A 23211-nucleotide genomic window follows, 5' to 3' on the forward strand; every position below is an offset into this window, starting at 1 on the left:
TGGTTCCATCAGGATGGTTCGAAGTGGAAAATAGTTTTCTGCATCAAATACTGGTGGTGACTTTTGGATGCCACTGCAGACACAGCCCAGGTTACCACGGCTTCCAAATTGCTCCATCTCGGTGCCAGAAATTTAGCCCAAATGCCTGCTGGTAACTGCTTAAGTAATGACTGGTAACCAGGCAACCAAGTCGGAACATGGTTTCGTTAAAATCATATTGTGAATGTGACTGCTTTACATAATCACAGTTTTAATCTCATACTTTGAATTTAAATGGAATCAATGCACTTAAACTTATAGCTGTATGGAATAAGGTAGTAGCCCCTAATTATGTGTTAGCATCTCTTTCTGCTTTTGTCCCTTCACTGTAGGTATCCCTGGAGGCTTTTGATTCTCCTTTTCAGGGAATTAATCTATTTTCTAGGCCTGAGTGACTGTACAATTCCTATAAAATTAAGCTTAAAACTACAAGCAAAGCACGGCTTTAAAGAATGTTGCATAATAGCTTCTTTGTCTGCTTGCAGGACATTTGTGAGGGAAACACAGTGGGCGGCTAGAGCCTGTTGGAGAGGGGCTATAGCATCAGGCTATTAGGATGATGCTAAATGGCTCCATTGCCTAGCTATGTGGTTTTGGGCAAGTTACCTAACTTCCTTCAGCCCACATGCATGATCTATAAAAGAGTGAAAAGAAGAATCCATAGGGCCATTGGGAAAATAAAAACCATGCAAAGTCATGTAAAAGCAGTTGGCAAAGTTTTAAAAAAATTAAGTAGCCAACAAGTGCTACTTGTAATATGAACCATCATTACTCTTATGAACAGGACAAAATTTAATGATGGTGATTTGAACCATGAAGCACTATGAAAATCTGAAACATTTTCTTATTATTGAGTAATAGTAAGGAGGAAGAGCCAAAGAACATGGGAGAAAAGTACCAGAAAGGAAACAGGAAAATCAGATTCTTATGCTTCTCTTGCCACCATCCAGTAGTATAATCTTGAGCAAGTCTATCTGGCTGTGTCTGGCTTTTTGCCTCTGCTTCTTATAAATAAAGTGGTTAGATCAGATTATATTGAAAATCCATCCCAGCTTAGAAATCTTATGATTCCATGAGTATTGGAGTAAACTTACATAACAAATCTTCTGCACATCCTGACATCAGGAAGGTTGGTATGAATTACATTGGTCAGAGTTAAAACACATGTCTAAAGGTGATTAAAGAAAAAAAAAACCCAGCAATTAATCTCAACTCCAGTAACATGCAAGAACAATCCAGGCAAGATCATGGAAAAGGCAAACTAATCTTACTACCTCCAAAGTTTTATAAAGGATCATCATTGCAGAAGAAAATAATTTATAACTATAATGGCAAGGTTGAACTGGACCAAGATATGAACAGGTTGTACATAGGGATTTGTAACAATAGAGAAGTAAGTGGGTGCAAAGACTCTTAAACATTTTTGGATTTGTGTAGGATAGTGATGTCCTGCTGGCAGCCATCCCACAGAGATTGCAGAGCTCCTTATTTCCAACCTTCCTAGAGCACCTGCCATATGCTAAATGTGGCAGGCTCTTGAGACAGCCTTTCTTCTCAATACACTAAGAATCAATAGAATAACACATCTTTACTATGGAGAGCAGTTAGTTGCTCTTTCTCAGCCTAGTCCTATATGGACTTACATTGTTATTAGCTTATATTAGTTATATATTGTTTGTCTAATATTCTATGAAAACAGAGCTCTTTGTGTATTCGGTTTTGGCTTGCTTCTTCACCCTCAGCCCGCCAGCAGGTTCTGGATATTAAATATTATCTCTTCATGTGTGTTGTACCAGAAGGAAGAGTCATCTGTTACTCTTGTACTTCCTTAATGAGGCTTCAAGCTGGTCTGTAGGGCAGTTATCAATCTCTTTTTCTTTTCTTTCCAGAAGACTGATTAGTTCTGTCCTCCATTATTGTATGATCATAGTTTCTCCCAGGACTCAAACTTTATTATTCCTGTTCCCTTTTTACATCTTACTCTCAAATAGAATAACCGGAAACAATAACCAAAAGTAGACAGTAAGGTGTGGTGGCAGTCTATTGAAGGATAGGCTTAAACATTTCATTTGTTACCATAGCAACTACTATTAAAGGCCCTGTCACCTCTGACTGCTCCTTGGAAATGTGAAAGTTCTTTTACATGTAAGTGCTTAAATCACCTCAATTATCTAAAATACCCTCATCTACCTTCAAGATTATTCTTAAAGGTAGTTTTACTATTTTCTTCAAAACTTCTCAAAGATGTACAAAGCACTATTGATAGATTTATCCACCATCGTCCCTGAGAATGACAACTATATTATTAAAACTATAATAGGAAATTATTCCATAAAAGCATTTCATTAAAAATAAAAGACTTGTTGCTTCTAATCCTCTGGAAAATTAATGCTAGGTACCTGAGTGCTCATTCAACATTTCATTAGGTATACCTACTAAATGCCTCAAAGTATCAGGCATTAAACAAATACTGTAAACGTAAAGATTAGGTATTGGTTGCTGGTTTCAAGCAGCTCAATTAAAAGTTGCTTGCTTTATTGTTTGCTTATATTAATGTGTCTTCGGACATTAATATATTTAAATATTTTACAAAACACTTCCCACATGTAACAACTCATTTCCTACTCAGGCCAATCAATACTGATTGGGGCTTCATAAATTTTATATTTCTTATTGCTCACTGTTGTTTGGCAACCCACGTGTGTGTGTGTGTGTGTGTGTGTGTGTGTGTGTGTGTGTGTGTGTGTGCGTGTGTATGTGCACACAAGCACATGCATGCTACTGGCACACACTGGGGCTTGAATATAGAGCTTGAGTATGGCACTCTGGCTCTTCCACATGAACTATGTCTCTACTTTCAGCTCTTTGATGGTTAATTGGAAATAAGAGTCCCATGAACTTTTCTGCCTGGGCTGGCTTTGAACTGTGATCCTCATATCTCAGTCTCCTGAATAGGGAGGATTTTAGGCATGAGCCAGTGGCACCTGCTGTAATTAAAAAAAAAATACTTTGTTTTTTCAGTGCTAGGCTGAAACCCAGGGCTTTATACATGTTAGGCAAGTACTGTACCATTGATCTACATGTTCAGCCCCTGGCTTTATTTTATGTGTTTAATCATTAACACTTTACAAAATGCTTGCATGTCTTAGTGTTTTTCATCTTCTCACCTTTTAGCCACCCTTTCCTTTTCTCCTGGTGTTTAGGGGGGGTGGGGTGGGCAGGAAGGCTAAAATGGCTTCTCAGATTTCTCAGGAATGCTATTATAAATGACCTCTACTTGCTACCCAACATGGGCATTTCTTCTTAGATTTCTTGCAGACTAAATTCACTAGCCCATAATCTTCACAGTTCCTTTCTACTTTATGTTTGCTCTCCATTTTTCCTATAGTTCTTGGTTGACTGCATCTGCTCATTGTCTTCTTTGGTGGAAGAGTTCACTGAGGACAAGAACCAGTAAGTGTCATTGTTAAAGCCATCCAGCTTTGCACACATATGTGTGTATTCATGTGCATGTGTATACCTTTTTTTTTTTTTTGAGGTACTTGAGTTTGAACTCAGTGCTTCAAGCTACTTAGGCAGGCAAACTACCACTGAGCCACACCTCCAGTTAAGTTTATTGATCTAAACTTTTTGACCAGATGTCTGCCAGGCCAGAGACATATTTTCTCCCAGCATAACATGTATCCGTCACAAATATTTGGTTACTATTTGGTTAACAGAGTCTACCCAGTCTTATAATATTTTACAAATAATACTGCTACGTCCCTTTGTGTGCCTGAACATGGCCACTGAATCATGTACTGAGAATCCACTAAGTGGTGTCCCTAATACAGGCCTTTGGAAGACAAACAAAATGACAACGAAGATAAACCTTCGTGCAATCGAATCCTTTCTCTCTGTTTTTGTTTTCTCCCTTCTGGGGAGGCCTGGAACCCAAGGGGATCTGAGCTTTCAGGACTGAGCCTGAGGAAGCAGGAGTCTTGGGAAAGCAGCGGCCCCTGGCGAGGTGCGGCCAGGCTGCCTCGGCGGGGCCTGGTCTCGGGGCGCGCCCCCGGGACGCCTTTCCGCTCTCCCCGGGGCGGGGCCGGCCCTGTCCGGCCCTTCCTGCCACGCTCCGCGCGCGAGGCCAGCTGCTCACTCCAGCCATGGCGGCGCTGGCCGGCAGACGGTGCCTCGTTCGGCTGTGCCTCTGCAGGTGCAGCCCTGGGGCTCCCCAGAGTCCCACCAGGCAGCCCCGGGACGCATCTTGCGCTCCAGCCCGAGTAAATTCGCTCTTGTTCCCTGTTGCAGGACACCTGGGCTGGGCTATGGTCGGCACTATCGAGCCGCGCTTTGCACCGAGCTGAAGCGGCCCCTGGGCATTGAAGAAGTGGCCCCCCGCCCTGTCCAGCCTCATGAGGTAGGGTGACTGGCCAGTCCTGGGGATCCCTCGACACCCGTGTCATCTCCACACCGCAGGCTTCCAGCCTGAATCAAGTTCCTAGTTCCCAAACTAGGGGGCCACCTCGAGGCTGGAGGCCAAATTGGTCCTGGACTGCGAAGTCAAAGTCACTTCAAGTTCACAGAGTGGGGAGTCGCGGGTGCTCCCCCAAACACATGGCTAGGACTCTTTCCCCAGAAGGCTCCGGGGGGATGTTGCCTTAGAAACAAGAGAATTCTGATGTACACACGGCTTTGCATAACAGCCTGCAAATTGTTGATTTTACACCTCCCTCTCATCACTTTGCTTCATTCCTCTTCAGTGTCAAGGTCAAGTTATCTGCCCTATGTCCCCCCCCACCCCAAGCAACCGTGAAATCCTCTGTGTTCCCCCCAGTGTACTGCAGTGATGTGGGCTGGGATTAGTTTAGCTTCACTGAAAACAGTTAAGTCATATTGGCCCTGCCTGTTGACCCTTCTGGTGACACAGTGTCACCAGGTGTGCAGAATGAGAACCTTCCACGGCTTGAAGCATCGAGCCCCTGTAAGAGCTTGGGACCAACGATGAAGAGGAGGAATGCCACTGCAGCGCCTACGTGTCACTCAAAAGGATTATTTGGACTAACACACGATGGAAGCTGGCTTCTTTGGAATCACATGCTGAAAAAGCTCATCCCTTAGTCTCTCCTCTTACCTTCCCTGGGTGGTTTTTGAGATAAGGTCTTTTCGTACTTAGCTGAAGCCAGCCTTGAGCTCTTTATCCTCTTGTCTCAGCCTCCTGAGTGCTGACTCATTCTAAATCAAGATGGAGTGTGCCTTGGGTTTGGTTAATCAATGTGTCATCTATCCAGTATGCATAGTCTGAGGCTGGACTCCAACTTTCTGTTATTTGTCCAGATATTGCATTGTAAGGAATTAGCTCACAAGAGCTGCAATTAGTTTATTTTTATTCACCGTTAAATCCCTGTGGTTTAAAATGAGACTTGGCCTGAGGCAGATGTTTTTTTTTTTTTTTAAATCACAAAATGAATGAATTTTGTAGATTTAAAAAAGTGTTCTTGACAACATGGCCATTTCTGAAATAAATTTAAATAAACAGATAAACATTGTCAATTTCCTTTCCCAGCTATCATGTCACTTTCTCCTGGGTTGCCAACCCCTGCTGGAATGTCACCTAGCCTAGTGGTTTTCTGAAGTGAATTATGATCACGTGAGGTTGTTAAGCAGATTATGTGGGTTTTGCCTTAAGTGTCTGATTTGTGGGACCTGAGAATTGGAATTTCTAACAGGTCCTAAATGATCTGATTCTAGTAGTCTCAGACCACCTTCTGAGACTCACTCACTGGCTTCACAGGGTCAGAGAACTACTGGCTATCCTTCTGCTGCAATAGCTGTGTCTCATGATGCCTTTGTCCTGAGCACAGAAGCTGGAGATCTAGGCTTGCTTCCAGGATTCTAGAGTCCCAAACTAGCTTGATTATGTTATCCTTCTATTTAGAATCCCTTTCTAGCTTTGCATTGCTCCTAGTATGAAGACCTATAAGTCTTTAGGTGATGTGGGCCCTTGTCCTGGGCTCTATCCCGCTTCCTTTTCTTTGTGTTCTGGGCTCCCTGGCTCTTGTTTTCTTTTGCCCACATGCAAATCAAGGACCTTTGTACACTTGTCTGTGTCAGTTTTCCCCTCTTCTATTTTGTATTAACTCTAAACTGTTATTCAAATGTTACTTAGTGTTTCTCCACATCCCCAATGGGTCACATAACTCCACTTAAGAGCTTTTTTACCTCCCTTAATTCCTTTTTCTTTTTCTTTTTGGTCGGTTGCGGGGCTTGAATGCGGGGCCTGGGTTTAACTGGAGATGAGTCTCATGCACTTCCATGCCCGGGCTGGCTTTGTTGAGATCCTCAGATCTCAGCCTCCATAGTGGGTAGGATTACAGACACGAGCCTTTAATTCCTATTATTAAGTTGCAGTTTTGCTTATACTTTAATACATATGGTTTCATTATCACTTGGATAATATCTGTCTTCCAGCTATATTTTTAGCTTTCGAATGACAGAAATTGTGTCGATTTTGCCTCCTAATGGCACTCTGGCTCTGTTCAGTGCCTGACATTTAGTTGTCCTTCATTCAGTCATTCAATCTTTTTGAATAATTGAGTGAACTTTGTCTTCAGTATGCATCCTCTTCTGTTTTGCTGCTATTTCCTTTACAGGTCAGAGTTGGTGTCCATTTCTGTGGAGTTAACTTTGCTGATATTTTGGTTTGCCGTGGTCAGTATCAGGAAAGACCCCCTCTTCCCTTCACTCCAGGCAAGTAGGGGGAAGTGAAAGACTCCTTTAGGAATAAAAAGATCTTATAAGGTTTCAGAACTGCATACAGCCTTCCAGACAATGCTCTAGTGGGTTTTGCCTTACCATCAAGGAGCATTTTGTGAGCTATTACACCATCATTTTAAATTAAAATCACTGGAAGAAAGTGTATACACAAATAAACAAATGTTCGTACATCAGGTATTCACTAGAATTGTTTTCATCAGAATCTATTTTGGCTGGACTAAGGGTTTTGTGTGTACTAGACTCTACCACTCAAGTAATGCCCAGTGCTATCCCACTTGAGCCAAACTTAGCGCTGTACAATTTGAGCCACATGGTAGTTCCTTTGCTCTTAGTTTTTTTTTTTTTTTTGGACTGGGTCTCAGGTTTTTGCCTCCACCAGCCGTCCCTCTTTCCCCCTCCTGGGTAACTGGTATTTCCAGTGTGTACTACCATTCCTAGCTTATTTTGCCTTGTCTGCTAATTTTTTCTAGCCTACCTTTGAACATAATCTTCCTATGTCCAACTCTAGAATAATTGTGATTACAGGCATGTGCCACCACACTTGTTTCCTCAATTATTAATGATCTTGGTAATTTCTGTTCTTCCGTTAATCTTGCCTGTTTTTTTTTTCTTTGAGGAACCATAAAAGTTGGTGTGTAGGCAAGACTTTTGTCCTTATAGCACATGTCCAAAGAAACTTAATGCCAGATTATCCAAAGGGGAAAAAACCCAGTTTTTCATTTTTTAACAGTCCACTGTCTGATCTTCATTTTGCACAATGTGATTACTTTTAGATCCTATATATAGAGGCAAATGACTTGTTGAAGTTTTTTTTAGATAGATACAAGATGAGTTTAGGATGTTTACAGTACATGCATATTTCATTTCATTTATTTATTTATTTTGCCAGCCCTGGGGCTTGAACTCAGGGGCAGGGCACAGGCCTTAAATTTTGTGCTTAAGGCTAGCACTGTATCACTCGGAGCCACAGCTCCATTTCTGGCTTTTTGGTAGTTAATTGGAGATAAGGGTCTCATGGACTTTCTTGCCTGGTCTGGCTTTTAATCATGTTTTCCAGAACTCAGTGTTCTGAGTAGCTAGGGATTACAGGTATGAGCCACCAGCACCTAACTATGTGTATATTTTATGTAAATATATTATTAGAGATAGAATGATTGCCACATAGTTGCTATGTTTTGGCCTTAGAATTTTTTTGGTCTTTTTATGGTCATACTGAGGTTTGAACTCAAGATATCAAGCTTGCTAGGGAAGCACCACAGGTAAACTACTACCTAATCCATACCTTTAGCACTATTTGCTTTTAGTGTATTTTTCAGAAAGGGTCCTACGTTTTTGCCTAAGGTTGACCACAGACTATGACCTTCTTACCTATTGAGGACTTAATCCTGAGCCTGGATTATGGTAAAAGTCCAATGCCACCCTGTCCTACTTCAGTTGTGTCTTAAGAGTGAAATGATTTCTTTCTGTTTGTACTTGCCAGACTGTTGCACAGTGGGGAAGATATCACACAATTGAGTTATTTCCCTGTCACCTGAAGTGGGAATTGCATGGACATTAAATCTGGGAATTTCAGAAGAAGAAGAAAGAGAGGCAGAGAACACTAATTTACTGGGTTGAACTGAAAACTGTCTGAATAAACAGTTTATGTCATGGTCCAGGATATTTAGAAACAGATAAATACAATTTGATGAGCATGATATTTGGGAGTTTATGGGGAGCTCAAGGCTCTGGTGATTAGGGTCAAAGTACCTACGCAGTTTGTGATTCTTGGTGCTTTTTGTACCTTCTTGAAATTATCATTTGGGTCAAAGTGAAGAATGGCACTTCCATAGCTTTTTAGGTTGCAAACATGAAATCTTAGGCTCACTCTCCTGTTTTAGGAACAATATCCCTCCACTCAGGTGAAAACAATAATATGTAAACATTATCAACTTGAGCAAACTGATGAGATGGCATGTGGATTTGGGTTTTCTTCATGTGCTGGCTTTATAGATAACCTCATCTTTAAATGATGTTCTAGGACTGGAGTTTTCTGGGATAGTACTGGAAACCGGCACAGATGTCAGCACAGTGAAAGAGGTAAATTAGTTCAAATCTAGGGAACCAATGTGTGTGGACTATAAGACATGTGTTAACCTCATTTGTACCTTCAAAGTCTTGCTGCTCTGGCCTTTCCCAGCAGACAATAAAGGAAAATTGAGGTAGAAGGGGAGGAAACAGATGCAGAATTGGGGGAAGAAATCTAGTGGGCTTCTGGTTTCATAGACTCTTTATTATGAATAAAAGGTAGCATCTCAGTCCTCCAGTAACTGAGCGGATCCATAATTCTCAAGTATGAGTGTTACATGAAAGAAGGTAATACTGGAATTATAATTCATGATAACTTTTGCCTTCCTTTCCCACTCTATTGTTTAAAATATGCTCACATAGGCTTGGCAACCAGCTGTTTTTATTTACTGAATGTTAACTCTGAATATATATTAGGGTTAATTTGTGCCTTATGGAGTCAGAGCTATGCTTTTTTTCTTTCTTTTTTTTAAAAAAAAAACTATTTCAGAGGCCATACATTTGAACACATTCTTAATGCTACTTTCCCTTTAGGGAGATCGAGTTATTGGTATGAGTGGCTTAAATGGCATGGCTGAAGAATTCATTGCTGACCAGAAGGTACCCCTATGTCTCAATATTAAAACCTATTTTCTTTAATTCCTACCTTTTCCTTGTATCTCCTCCCCTCCTCTCTTCCCACTTTTCTTCTTTTTTTTTTTACAGTTATTTTGGTCATATTAACCAAGCAGTTTTTTCTTCTTTTTCAAATGCTGATCTCCTTTCTTTTTGGTGTGACTACCCAGGCACAGGTGTGGAGTGTTTCAGTGCAAAGGGCTTTCTATCATCATCAGCATCATCAATTTTTTTTTAGTGTTGAGCAATTGGCTAGCTGTCCAGTTGGACCTTAGTTAGGTAGTTGGTAGAAAAACTGGTTTGGGAAATTGAGCAGTATGTAATGGACTTGTTCCCCACACAAAGCTTATGAAAGAGATGGCTTTGGGAATGGAGCCAGCCAGGATGATTGAGCAGGACATGAATGATGCCCCCTAGTGGTGTCCATTACATAGGCTGCCCCACACCCCAGCTTTACTGAGGTAAAGAGTTCAACTGTATGGCTGTAGTTTTTCTGAATAATTTGGCTCTGTTTAGAGCCAGATTCCAACCTTAAAATTTTGAAGTTGTATATATATCCAAGTCCTCTACCATGGCTTGCTTGGGCTTGAATTACCACTGGACTTGGTTTCAGGCATGTATTTTCTCATTTTCAGTTAGTCATTCAATCAGATCACAATATTTACTGAGTAGCTGTTGTAACTAGGTACATATGCTTAATACCTAAGTGACTGTTATGTCTTTCCATAGATGGTATGGAAAGTTCCAGAAAAGGTCTCTCTACAAGAGGCTGCTGCCCTACCTGTATCTTATGGCACTGCAATTTTGGCTCTTGAGCATCGAGCCCATACACAGCCTGGGTAAGGACTCTGTAGGTGGCAGGGGGCTAGATGACACAGTGTCCCAACTAGGCTTTCCCTTCTCTTTCACCTTCTCTTCCTCTTTGCTTCTACCTTTCTCTTCTCATTGAGGAAAGGCAAAAGGGAGGTAATCACTGAGACTAAGGTCTGGAGATTGTAGGGACATTGTTTTGAATGGGGTTGATAGACTGTGAATTTGGCCTAAATGAGTTTGGAGAAATGGTTCTCTAACACCTGTCCACTCTAGGGATTGTTCCATTGAATAATCTTGAAATAGAGGAAATTAATTTATTTTTACTTTTTTTTTTCAGTGGGGCCTCATATTGGTTTGAAATTCGCGATGTAGCCCAAACTGACTTTGAACTCTTGATCCTCCTGTCTCAGTCTCCTGAACAAAGGATTACAAGAGAATACCACCATACTTGGCTTAGAGTTGTTTTATTTGAACTTTCCTATCAGTTTCATGGAGGCCTGTGGCATTTCTTTCTGTGAGATGTGGTTGGGTGTGGTGTGGGTAGGACATTTCAAACTCTCTAATGCTGAAGCTTCCCCCTTTACCTGGGAAACTGCTTCTTCATCTTTTCAGTGAGCTAAATCTCAGCATTGCTCCCAGCTAGTGGGATGAATTGAACAGTAGCTATTATGTGACTACTGCTTTCTAAAATCTGGTGATATTTATGAAAATAATTTTAGGACACATTTTCTGAAGTGTAAATTGGATAGTTGCTCTAAAGAATAGTTGGCATTGCCACAAGGGAGAGACTACCTAGAGAGATCAAGGGATCTTTGTCCTGGGACATTGTCAGAACCGGACCAAATTAGCACTGACCCAGAAGCTATGTAAATCTGCCATCTCTTAAGGCTGGTGGTTTGAATGAAAAGATCTGTAACATTCTTGCTCTCACCTAGTCTAGTTCTAACATGCTCCTGAAGTCATGTTATTGGATGGGGTTTGAAGGTTTCCACAGTAACATTTATCCTTCTCTGGCACAGAGACACTGTGTTAGTGACGGCAGCAGCTGGAGCCACGGGCCTCGCAGTGATTGATGTGGCAACAAATGTGCTTCAGGCCAAGGTATTTGAATGTTAGAGTCTTCATTAGAAAAAACAGGTCCAGTTTTCAGACATGGAATTTATCTATTCACTTATTAACATTTATGTGCTAGGTTGGGTGGGGATAGGGGTGGGTTATCACATCTGCAGTTCGGATGCTGAGATCTGAGAATTGTGGTTTGAAGCCAGCCCAGGCCTTGAAGTCAAATTAACCATCAAAAAGCTAGAGGGCAATCTGTGGCTCAAATGGTAGAGCACTAGGTTTGTACAAAAGACAAAAATGAAACAAAACTCAGGCACAATGTGCAGGACCTGAGTTCAAGCCTTAGGACCAACACACACACACACACACACACACACACACACACACACTCTATTATGTGCAGGGCACTGAAGATACATAGAAATCTAGATAAGAGCCTTGCTATGTGTTTGTTTTTGGGGGGAGGAAGAGACATAACAAGGTACCATTTGTCACTTCAGTTACTGGAAAGGGCTGCGTCACCTCAGGATCCCTTTAAATGTTCTTTCCTCTCCCCTTGATGCCCTGAATAGTCTCCCTCTGTGAGTCAGAGTTAAACTCACATGTGACTTTTTCAGAGACATATTCTCTGTCCTTGGGCTAAGTCAGTCTCTTCTTCCCATTCTTTGTATATGATGTCATAACACCCTGTACTTTCTTTTCTTTTTTTTTTGCCAATCCTGGGCTTGAGCTCAGGGCTTGAGCACTGTCCTTGGACTTTCTCAAGGCTAGCACTCTTCCACTTGAGCCTCAGCACCATTTCTGGCTTTTTGCTATATATGTGGGGTACCGAGGAATCGAACCTGGTCTTCGTGCATGCTAGGCAAGCACTCTACCACTAGGCCAAACTCCCGCCCCCCCCTCTACTTTCTTAGTGCATACCTCACTGTGTGGTGACTCCTTTAATTGTATCATTATTAGATTAATATGTCCTTTGGCTAGACTATAATCCGTATGAAGGCAGAAAGAAGTCTATGTGGTTCATCACTGTAGTTCTGGAACCTAGCATGGTACCTAGACTATAGTGGGCAATCAAGAACTATTTCATGAATGAAAGAACTAATGAATGAATGAATGAATAAGTGAGGGAACAAATCAAGTTTGGGACTGTGGGTGTCAGAGAGAATGAAAACATTTGCCATATCTCTTGAGGGACTGGTAGTTGAACAGATGGCAATGGAAGGCAAAAGGGCATTTTAGTGGTGAGAAGATGTTGTTAAAGGGTCACAAAATAGGAACTAGCATCACACATCCAGGGAATTGCAATGGCAGCTCTTGTACACAGGACTTATTACAGGGGATGATGAATGGTGCTTTAGTGAGGTAGGCAGAGATAGGATCATGAAGACCCTTTACTTAGCTGTAAAATTGGAATTCATATTGAAGACTCCTGTGGGTTATTGAGATTTTTAAGTAGGTGAATGGCATGATTACCTTCTTATATCAGTTGTGGGGTTTGAACTCAGATCCTGGGTGCTGTCTCTGACTTTTTTTGCTACCACTTTGAGCCACAGCACCACTTCTGGTTTTCTGGTGGTTAATTGGAGATGAGAGTCTTATGAAGTTTCCTGCATGGGCTGGCTTTGAACTATTATCCTCAGATCTCAGCCTCCTGAGTAGCTAGGTTTACAGGTGTAAGCCACCAGCACCTGGTTGGCATGATTATCTTATCTTTGCTTTTTTTGAGGCAAGGTCCTACCATGTAGCTTAGATTGGTCTTGAACTCTGGATCCTCTTGCCTCAGCCTCCTAAGTGCTGAGATCAGAAGTACACAAGTGCATACCACACTGCCTGGCATCATCATTATATAAGTAAAAAAATCACTCTGGTAACTTGTGGAGATGAAGGATAAGGATCAGAGGCAGAGAGAGAAGAGAGAGAGAGGAGAAGGAAGAAGAGGAAGGGAGAAGAAGGAGGAAGGAGGAAATGAGAGGCAGGGGTGGAGAGGGAGGGATGGGGAAGAGTGGTGATTTTTGAAATTACCTAAGCCAGACATTATAATCCCTGAACCAAGGCAGTCAAAATCCTACTGACGTGGAAAAAATAGAAGACTTAGTGTCTATAGAGCATCTGGTTAGTTAGACAAATGAAGACTCTAAAGATAGCCTGATATAGGTTTACATTTCAGCTCTACTTCTGGTTTAATAGCATAATTCTCCCCATTTGTAAAATGCTGATTTCTTTGTAGAGTTGTTGGGTAATGATGAGATTACCTGTGCAATGTGCCTATTACAAGGTGTGGCATGTCAGGTCGAAGCCTGTTATTATTAGATAGTGAGTGGGAAGGAGCAAACTAGGTTAACTTTTGGAATTGTCACTCATTGAGACTGAACACACAGGAAGAAATGGAGGGTTTAGTTTTGGACAAGTACAGGATTTCTGTGGAGCAAGTGATTGGGGATTGAGATGGCAAGTAGATGTATACACAGGGCTGGAGATATTTGGATTTGTCTTGGAATTTTCTGTGGGGAGTTATTGTTCCCTTTGCATTTCCCACTCCTTTTGGGAAGGGCCTGAAAGTTCCACAGGGAATCTTAGGTGCTAGGAATCTTCTCATGGAACATTACCACATTTGATGTGAAATGGAATGGCTTTTAGCTCCTCTTGGAGGGGAGAGATCAGAATTTCTTTGTTGTCTAGAGCCACTGACTTAACATTTCTAGAAAAGCAAATGATACCATTTCTTTCAAGAAGTTCTCAGAAGTGAAATAGAAAAAGTCATTTCAATTTGGGTATTACAACTGATCGAAACTAACTAATGAAATTGCTCACATATATGCATGTACCAAGAACATTTCTTTCACAGGAAAATGGCTTGAAACAGGGGTAAACATGATACCACATCACGTACTCAGAACAGATCATTTCCATCATACTTTCTATCTTAAGTTTTTCAAGCTGCTTCCAAACTAATTATCTTACACTGGACCTTCCTATAATCCCTGGGAGATAGGAAATGGAAGTGTTTATTTCCCTGTTCCACAGATCAAGACAGTGAGGCATCAAGAGAATTATGACACACTGAAGGTATCACTGAGACTTAGTGAGAACATTGGGAGGAAGTCAGGTTCCCGACCCTCATCTGGTATCTGTCCACGGTGATCCTCCCGTGTGTGTGGATAGCCCTCAGTGAGCTGAGCTATTTTGAGAGGCCTGCCAAGGGAGCATGAAGAAGCACTTTCAGTTTCAAGTAGTTGTCAGTGAGTTGGGAATCCTTTATGATGTTCTTAGAGCGAAAGAGGTTCTGAGTTTCACTTTGGACAGTGTGTTTGGGTGATGGTGTTGCTCACCATTGAGACACCTTTGAGTGATGCTGAAATGTCTGCAACTTTTCTGCAGATTTCCAAACCTTGCATTTCTTTATGAGTGGCCCACAGCCAGCTCTGCCATCTGTGTGGGACTGTAGGCACTGTTTTCTCCAAGGATGTTGGAGATGGAAAGAATAGGCTTGGAGTAAAAGCAGTGTGGGATTTGAATTAATTGTTCTTCCTGCTACCGAGATGACCTTGAGTTGATAACAATTCTCTGAACTTATATCTCTGCCTCTTCCTGTAGTTTGGAAATAATCAACCCTTCCTGAAAATGTTCTTCTGAAGTTTAAATAGAGGAAATGCTTACATGCATATAACACTAAGTTATCTTATTCTTTGTTTCCCAAATGCTATAAGTTTATTTATTTATGTATTTAGTTATACCTGTGCAGGAGCTAGATCTTGAGTCCTGGGTGCTCTCCTTTAGTGTTTTGAAAGCTAGTACTCTACCATTTAAATCTTGGTTCCACATCTAGCTTTTTGGTGGTTAATTGAAGATAAGAGTATCACAGACTTTCCTGTTTGGAACCATGATCCTCAAATCTCAGCTTCCTACATAGCTAGGATTATAGGCATGAGCCACTGGCGCTTGGCTCATTTAATTTTTGCCAGTGAGACCTGGAGGTGTTTTCTGGCAGTACAAGGTCAAATGCATGAACTCTAGAGATGGATTACCTAGATTTGAATCTTAGCTCTGTCTCCTGTTAACTATGTGAACTTCCTTGGACACCTTACTTAGATTATTTCGTACTAATTTCTTTATCTATAACATAGGGATAATAATAGAAGATATTCCATTGTATATTATGACTAAATGAGCCATTCATGACATACTATGTTAATTCTTACTAAGTAATTTGTCTATGATAACATAGTTGGTAAGTTACAGAGGCAAGATTTGAACCTTGATCTTTCTGACTTCAACATCTTTCCACTGTGTCGAGTTTTATGGTTTGGGAATCCTTCCCTGACTTCCTGGATGGAGATTGGATAGCTCATTTGAATTAGGGTCCTTCTGCTACCACACTGCTGTATATTGGTTTTTGGACTTTTAGCTTGTAGACAGTTTGTATCTTAAGTAGTTGATTCATGGTTGTAATTGGTGGGTTTTATTTGTGGTGGAAGAAAACTTTCAAAGTATCTCTTGAATGATCTTGAATGACCTATTGGGGTTCTGTGATCCTAGAAATATAATCTTCAAAGCTGTGTGTGTGTGTGTGTGTGTGTGTGTGTGTGTGTGTGTGTGTAGCATTGCAGCACCAGTGGGATGATTCTGTATTGGGTGTGATGTGAGGAACAATGCTGATGTTTGGGCAAAAAGGCCATATTGTTTCATTGAGCTTTGGCTGGAGTGTAGGTAGACTGAGTATATCCTCTTAGAGTAATGTTTGGAGCCATCAGATATCTTGTGTTCTTTATGCAGGTAATAGCTGCAGCTGGAAGTGATGAGAAGTGTAAGCTGGCGATGAAGAGGGGTGCACAGTACAGTGTGAACTACAGCCAGGGAAGTCTGAAGGATGCTGTGAAGAAGCTGGTGGGCAGTGCTGGGGTGAACGTGGCCATTGACATGGTGGGAGGAGATGTCTTCCTGGAGGCCCTCCGCAGGTGCGCGCAGTTGTCTATCCAGAGTGGGCTGGAGCTGAGGCTTGCTGAACTTTTCCATACTTCTGTCTTTCTTCTGGCTTTGCTTCTCTCTTGTCTCTGCTGTTCACTTATGTAGACATCAACAGGAATAGCTGAGTAGGAGGATGACAAGGAATAGAAGCAGAGAAAATCAGGAAATGCTTAAATATAGCAAAAACAAAATACCCAACTGGAAAATATTCAAAAAATGACTGTAGACTTTCTAGTTGGCAATGTTAAGTGCTTTAGAAATTATACATGAGTTAAATTCAGCTATGCTGACCCATACTATTTTATGTACATGGAGATGGGGCACTCTTTAATAGATCATTGTTCAGATGTTAGAATTTCTAGAGTGGTAGTCCTTCCTCCCTCGGTTCATGGTGCATCAAGGTATAAGTTCTTCTGATCTTAATGCCTCCAAACCCTCTCTGTTGGTTGTGGGGTTTGAACTCAGGAATGGGCCTCTTTGTATTTAAGACTAGCACCATACCACTTGAGCCACAGCACCACTTCCTATCTTTTTGAGTGGTTGGAGATAAGAGTCTCATAAAACTTTCCTGCCCAGATTGGCTTTGAACTGAGATCCTCAGATCTCAGCCTCCTGAGTAGTTAGGATTATAGGCGTGAGCCATCAGTGCCCAGATACTATTGGCTTCTGAAGCAGCCAACAGTGTGTTTGATTTGCTTTATTTAAAAAAAAACAATTTTACTGAAAATTGTGGAGTTGTTTACAATACCAATTCTTACTTTGTTTCCAACCAAGGATTCTGGAATAATCTGAGAGCATTAGTTTTCTTTCTCTCCCTTTTGCTCTCCTTCTATCTCTCCATCTCATTATCCTTCCATATCTTTCTGTTCTCCCTTTCCCTTTCCTCTGTCTCTTATTTCTGAGAAAGTGTCTCTCTATATCACCTGGACTGTGCAGTCACTATGTTGTGGTAGGCTGGCCTCCAACTTGGCAATCTTCCTACTTCAGCTTTCTGAATGCTGAGGTTATGTTTACCAAACACATCCTACCTATTTTCATTTGTTCATATCCTCTTGGCAAAAGTGTCATTTTTTAGCTTGTTTCAGCTTAAAGGAGAAAGCCAAAAACGGGGGGGGGGGGAGGTGGAGCAGGCAAGGCCTACCTACAGAAGGAATCTAATTGGAATCAAAGCCTCTGCACTGAAAGGCAGTCAGTATTCAGTCCAATTAAGACTGTATAATACCTGGTATTGTGTTTAAAGAAGAAGCCGAAGAAGGAGTGTGTAAACCAAATAGACTCATCCTTTTTGCTTTCTCTTTTGAATTCTGGATAATGTTTTGCAACAGCTTCTCATTTCCCTTCTGAAGAAGGAAAGCTTTTATAAAAAGCAAAAGCCAAACATATTTTCTAGCAAAAATGTATACAAAATTTTTATAATTTACTGTGTAGCATGTACTTTGGTGCTTGTCATAATAGGCTTAGAAAACTTGTGAATATTTGTAGATTATTCAAAAATTCTCTCAAGAAGCCCCATGATATGTAAGAGTCTTGAAGTCCCTGTAGTGTTTGTTTTATCCTTACTGCTTAAGATCAAAATCTTCAAACTGAATTATCTTTAGGTTATTTTTTTGAATTCTCTTTAGTTTAAAATAGTACCATTAAAGTTTGAACTCAGGACCTTATTCTTGGTAGGCACTCATTTTAGTAATGCCTTTTTTTTTTGCTTAATTTGTTGTAAGGTAGGGTATTTTGCTAGGAAATGAAACTAAGATCTTCCCACTTCCATCTCACAAATAGCTGGGATTACAGGCAACAGTCAGCAGCATTACCAGCTGACCACATGTTGTCTACCAATTCATATGCTGAGGGACACTTGCTTTGCTTATACTTCCCAACTGTTGTGACTAGTTTTTCTATGAGCATAAGTGTGCAGATATCTCTCCAAATCTTGGCAATATACTAGAAGTAGAATGACTGAACTTATTTTCACTTTTTCAAGGAACCTTCATACCATTTTCCATTAGCAGTTACATCATTTTACAACCCCACTGGCGATGCATGAGGACTTCAGTTTCTCCACATCCTCATCAAATTTTCTCCTCCTTGTCCTTACCAAAAAAATGCATCTCATAGCCATTTGAATAAATATAAATGTCAACTGGTCTTCCTTCTCCACATATATATATATATATATGCATAGTAGCCATTCATGTAAATGTCCATTGGTCTTTAGTGTTTCTTTGCTTTCTCTCAGCCTGGCGTGGGAGGGCAGGATTGTGGTGTTAGGATTTGCTGGAGGAAACATTGCATCTATGCCTTCCAACCTGCTGCTCCTGAAGAACATCTCTGCCATGGGTCTCTATTGGGGTCGCTACCAGCAAGAGAACTTCATGGTCTTTTCCAAGAGCATGTCCTCTGCACTTCAGTACTGCCAGCAAGGGCGCATCAAGCCACATGTTGGAGCCACGTTTAAACTGGAGGAGGTGAGACACGCAGAAGAAATATGCTACAAATACATCCAGACAACAATCTGTCAAACTATTGGCAAGTTTATCTCTGGGTACCATAAATCCTCACTTTATGGACTAAAAAGAGGAAAATGCCACACTGAATAGTGAGGTGTTACAGGCTTCAGAGTGACAGGATTCCTAGCTGCCTTCTGGGGCATGTGTCTGGCAAGTTGGGAGTAGTGTGAAACTCAATTTTAAGTGCTCTGTTGGTGTCACTGGTGTCTCAAATAGAGGTAAGTTATAGTACTTTAGAAAATAATTTACACATGTTGATATGAACCTTGAACTCCACAACATACTCCAAGCCTAAGATGGAAGCACTTGACTTGACCTTTGATTTTTCAAATAGAGCCACTTCAAAGTACAACCAGATGATCTAAACTGGGGTTCTGGTGCTCAGAACAGAAATCATGCCTGGTGTCATAAAACTGTAATTCATCTACCAGTCACTGTTATTGACATTGTTGATTATTCACTCCTTTATTCCTTTCCCCACTGTCTCATTAATATGGCTTAAGCTTCTGGCAAAGTGTAATTATGTGCATGCTCAGGCAATATAGTTATAAATGTGAATTTGTTGGGCAGTTACCATCAAGCATTTTTATTTTGGATTACTTTTATTGTTTAAAACCTGTTTTGGTAGCATTCATCATTACTTGAGGGAGGCCAGGCTTTATTCAAATGTGAATTAGTGAAGCTGAAGCTATCAGAACCAGACTTCCCTGCTTATCAGCCTTCCATTGGCAAGGTTTGTCCTGAGGTGAAGTACGTTTATTTCAATCACAGTTTCCATCCCTGTTGATCTTTTTGGTATGTGAGTCAAGAAGACATCTGTGTGCTTGGTATATCCTGATTGACCACTAGAAAATAGGGCTCTGATGCCAGGTTTGCTCCTTTTGTCCCCTAGTTTGTGGAATTGCTGACCTTCAGTTTCCATAGCTCTGGAATGAAGGGGTAGTACATTGTCAATGACTTTGGACTACACTTTAGGAGTCATGGAGAGGATGTGGGGTAGATCAGTGTATATCTGAATTGCTTGGGTTCTGGAACCTGATCTTGGCTGAGACTAGAGTAGCTTTATATACTTTTCAATGTATTTTCTTTGAAGAAAAGGCTTTGTGTCACAAATACTTGCAAACCAGTAGTTTAGGTTTTCTGAGTCTTTAGCTTAAGAAACTGAATAAGAGGCATGACTCCATGGTTGTGAACAATCTTTTGAAACTTATCTGTGTGGAAGACACCAGTTCTTGTCTTACATAGAAAGAGCAGGAAACATGGTGGGACTACTTGACTCAGGTTGAAAGAGAATAGAAAGAGAAAGAAAAGTCCTCCTAGGACACCAAGTAGATCCCAGTGAGGGATTAATCAGTGTTCTAAAGAAATTTACGAAGGTGGAGATGATGAGCAAACTATTCATAAAGCTGGGTGAAATGAAGAGAGGAGCAAGCCAACAGAGAGCATTTTGAATCTCTTAAGTTGTTTTGGGAACTGTGATATAGAAATACTGGTGTTTCCAGTAAGGAAATATTGGCACATGCAAATTTGACACATAACTATTGACACAGCATTCTAAGTTAAAGGCTGTGAATTTTCAATTTCTTACTTCAGAGTTTGCTTTTATTTAATATACTTACTAAACACTCCCCCTGCAAAGATGCTTTTATTTGTATATTACCCTGGTCTCAAGAGGAGCTATATAGTAGTCTCACTGAAACTTAAAAAGCAAGATTTACCTAATGAAAAATGATACATTATGTATATTTTTGCCATGCTAGGAAGCAAAAACCAAAATGTTTATCTATGAGTTACTGATCCAGTTTTAACTAATAGAAGAATGTTAATAAAATTAGAGAGTTTGCATTGTAAATGATTAAGACTAGTATATTTTCTTGTTCTTTGAAAATGAGGCTAGTAGCACCAGTGGCTCACGCCAGTGATCTTAGCTACTTGGGAGGTTGGAATAAAGAAAATCACATTTGGAGGCCTATGTGAAAAAGTTTGTCCTTCTTAACCAGAAGCTCGATGTAGTGGCATGAGCCTGTCATCTCTGCTTTGCTGAAAGTGTAAATAGGTAGATTGCAGTCTAGATGTACATTAGAGCAGGAAGAAAAACCCCATCTCAAAAATAACAAAAATGGGCCAGGAGTTTGGCCTAGTGGTAGAGTGCCTGCCTAGCATGCACGAAGACCCGGGTTCGATACCTCGGTACCACGTACATAGAAAAAGGCTAGAAGTGGTGCTGTGACTCAAGTGACAGAGTGCTAGTCTTGAGAAAAGCCCAAGAACAGTGCTCAGGCCCTGAGCTCAAGCCCAGGACTGTAACAAAAAAAATAATCAAAATGAGCTGGAGGTGAGGCTCAGGGGCACAGTGCCTACCTATAAAACACAAGGTCCTGAGTTTAAACCTGAATACTACAAGAAAAAAGACTGCTTAAGTTTTATTGTTTAATTCCACTGAGCTTCAAAGTATGTGTAATAGTATTTCTTCCCTGTAAATTAGTTAATATACAGATCGGGATCAGTTTGGGCCTGAAAACATTCACTGAACTTATAAAATATGTATGGTAGCAGAAAGGCTGGTGAGCCTGGCAGTAGTGGTTCATACCTTTAATTCTACCTGCTCAGGAGACTAAGATCCGAGGATTATGGTTTGAAACTATCCCAGGAAATAAAGTCTGTGAGACTCTGATCTCCAATTAACCACAAAAAAGACAAAAGTGGAGGTGATGCTCAAGTGATAGAGCACTAGCCTTGAGTAAAAAAGCTCAAGGACAACACCCAGCCCTAGGACCGGCACATATACAAAAAAATACAAGTAAAATAGAAGAAAAAGAAAAGCCAGTCTGTCCTAGGATTTTTTTTTCTGCTGAATGTGTTTTACAGAGTTGACCTCGATAGTTCATATTTATATGATTGTAAACATGGAATCAGGGACATGTACTGTCTATATCGCAATAGCTTCAGTTCTAGTAATTGTTCATGTATCTGTTGAATGAAAATGGAGTCCATGAGTTCAGTCCACCAGAGTTCAGACACTGGCCAAATTCAATTACATGTCTTCATTTCTTAACTATAATGGGGCAGTACTGATCCTACCTCTGAGGGTATTTAGAAAGATTAAATGAGATATGAAAGGTAAAAGAGCATAGCGAGTTGAGTAACTATGCAGTGCATCATATACCATTCCTATAAAATACAGATTTGAGCCATTTTTGTTTCTTTAAATAATAATACTTTTTGCATTGTCATATCAGAGGGCAGATAAGAATGCTAGGTTTTGAATTTTAACTAGAATTCATTGTTATCTGTAGTTATAATTGTGCCGTGATGGGCAGGTTTGTATTTTGTTTCAGAGGAAGGCATTTGTTTAGATGAGCAGAATGTGTTCTGTATGAAGCTACCACATACCTCTTCATCTGACACAGTACTTCAACAGCTTGTGTATTATTTAAAGGTCAGGTGAGAGTTCCACATGAACAGATTTAATAGACATTGTTTGTTTGAAGTCTCCTGTGTATAGGTGGAAATTTTGCCAGTCCTGGGGCTTGAACTCAGGGTCTGAGCCCTATCCTTGGGCTTTCTCAAGGCTAGAGTTCTACCACTTGAGCCACAGCACTATGTCTTGCTTTTTCTATATATGTGGTACCAAGGAATCAAACCCAGGTCTTTGTGCATACTAGGCAAGCACTCTACCACTAGGCCAAACTCCTGACCCTCTAGATGGACTATTTTTAACATTGAAATTGTTCTTTTGAGATGGTCTGTTAAGTTATAGCCATTTTTTTTGCCATATCTGCTGTTGTTACTTATATGTATCTCATATCTGCGGTTCCACTTTCTGCCCCCAACCCTGGCCACTGGCTATATGTTAAGATGTATTCCTATAACCTCCACCATTGTCCTTAGGCTATGTCTCCTTATGTCATTGGTTTCTTGTGCTTTCCTGGAGGAAAGATGATGATCATCTACTCATCCTCCTCTTTCTCCTCTTACTCTTTTTTTTTTAATTCCAGGGCTTGAATTTAGGGCTTCATGTGCATATGCTCTTGATCAACTTGCTCACCCATAGCTCGTGCTCTACTACCTGAGCCACACTTCCAGCCCAGCTTTCTGCCGGGTAATGGAGATGGAGTCTCAATGACTTTTCTGTCTTGGCTTTCTTTGAACCTCTATTTTCCAGTCTCAGCCTGCTGTGATTACAGGAGTGAGCCACTGGCACTTGGCTATCTCCTAGCCCCCCCCCCCCGTTTTTGTGCTAGTATTGGGGTTGAATTCAAGGCCTGTGCTCTGTCTCTTATGTTTTTCACTCAAGGTTGGTACTCTTGAATAAGGCTTCTGGGGTTCATTTGGTGACTGAATATATCAGTAGTTCATTTATTTTTATCACTGAGTAGTATTTCATTGT

General features: G+C 40.8%; 1 protein-coding gene across 1 annotated transcript in view; it reads left to right on the plus strand.

Moving 5' to 3' along the window:
* Positions 1-4157: 4157 nt before the first annotated feature.
* LOC150057713 (protein Cryzl2-like) overlaps positions 4158-23211 on the plus strand; it is a 29304-nt gene continuing 10250 nt past the window's right edge. Inside the window, exons 1-9 of the mRNA XM_090340374.1 lie at positions 4158-4234; positions 4330-4438; positions 6672-6768; positions 8816-8874; positions 9397-9462; positions 10207-10316; positions 11310-11391; positions 16126-16307; positions 18551-18779. Coding sequence (XP_090196500.1) covers positions 4185-4234; positions 4330-4438; positions 6672-6768; positions 8816-8874; positions 9397-9462; positions 10207-10316; positions 11310-11391; positions 16126-16307; positions 18551-18779 — 984 coding nt within the window. The 5' untranslated portion in view covers positions 4158-4184. The remainder of the gene's footprint in view (positions 4235-4329; positions 4439-6671; positions 6769-8815; positions 8875-9396; positions 9463-10206; positions 10317-11309; positions 11392-16125; positions 16308-18550; positions 18780-23211) is intronic.

Source organism: Megascapheus bottae, chromosome 10 (genome assembly GCF_031878675.1).
Source record: "Megascapheus bottae isolate mThoBot1 chromosome 10, mThoBot2.hap1, whole genome shotgun sequence".
NCBI classification, from domain to species: domain Eukaryota; kingdom Metazoa; phylum Chordata; class Mammalia; order Rodentia; family Geomyidae; genus Megascapheus; species Megascapheus bottae.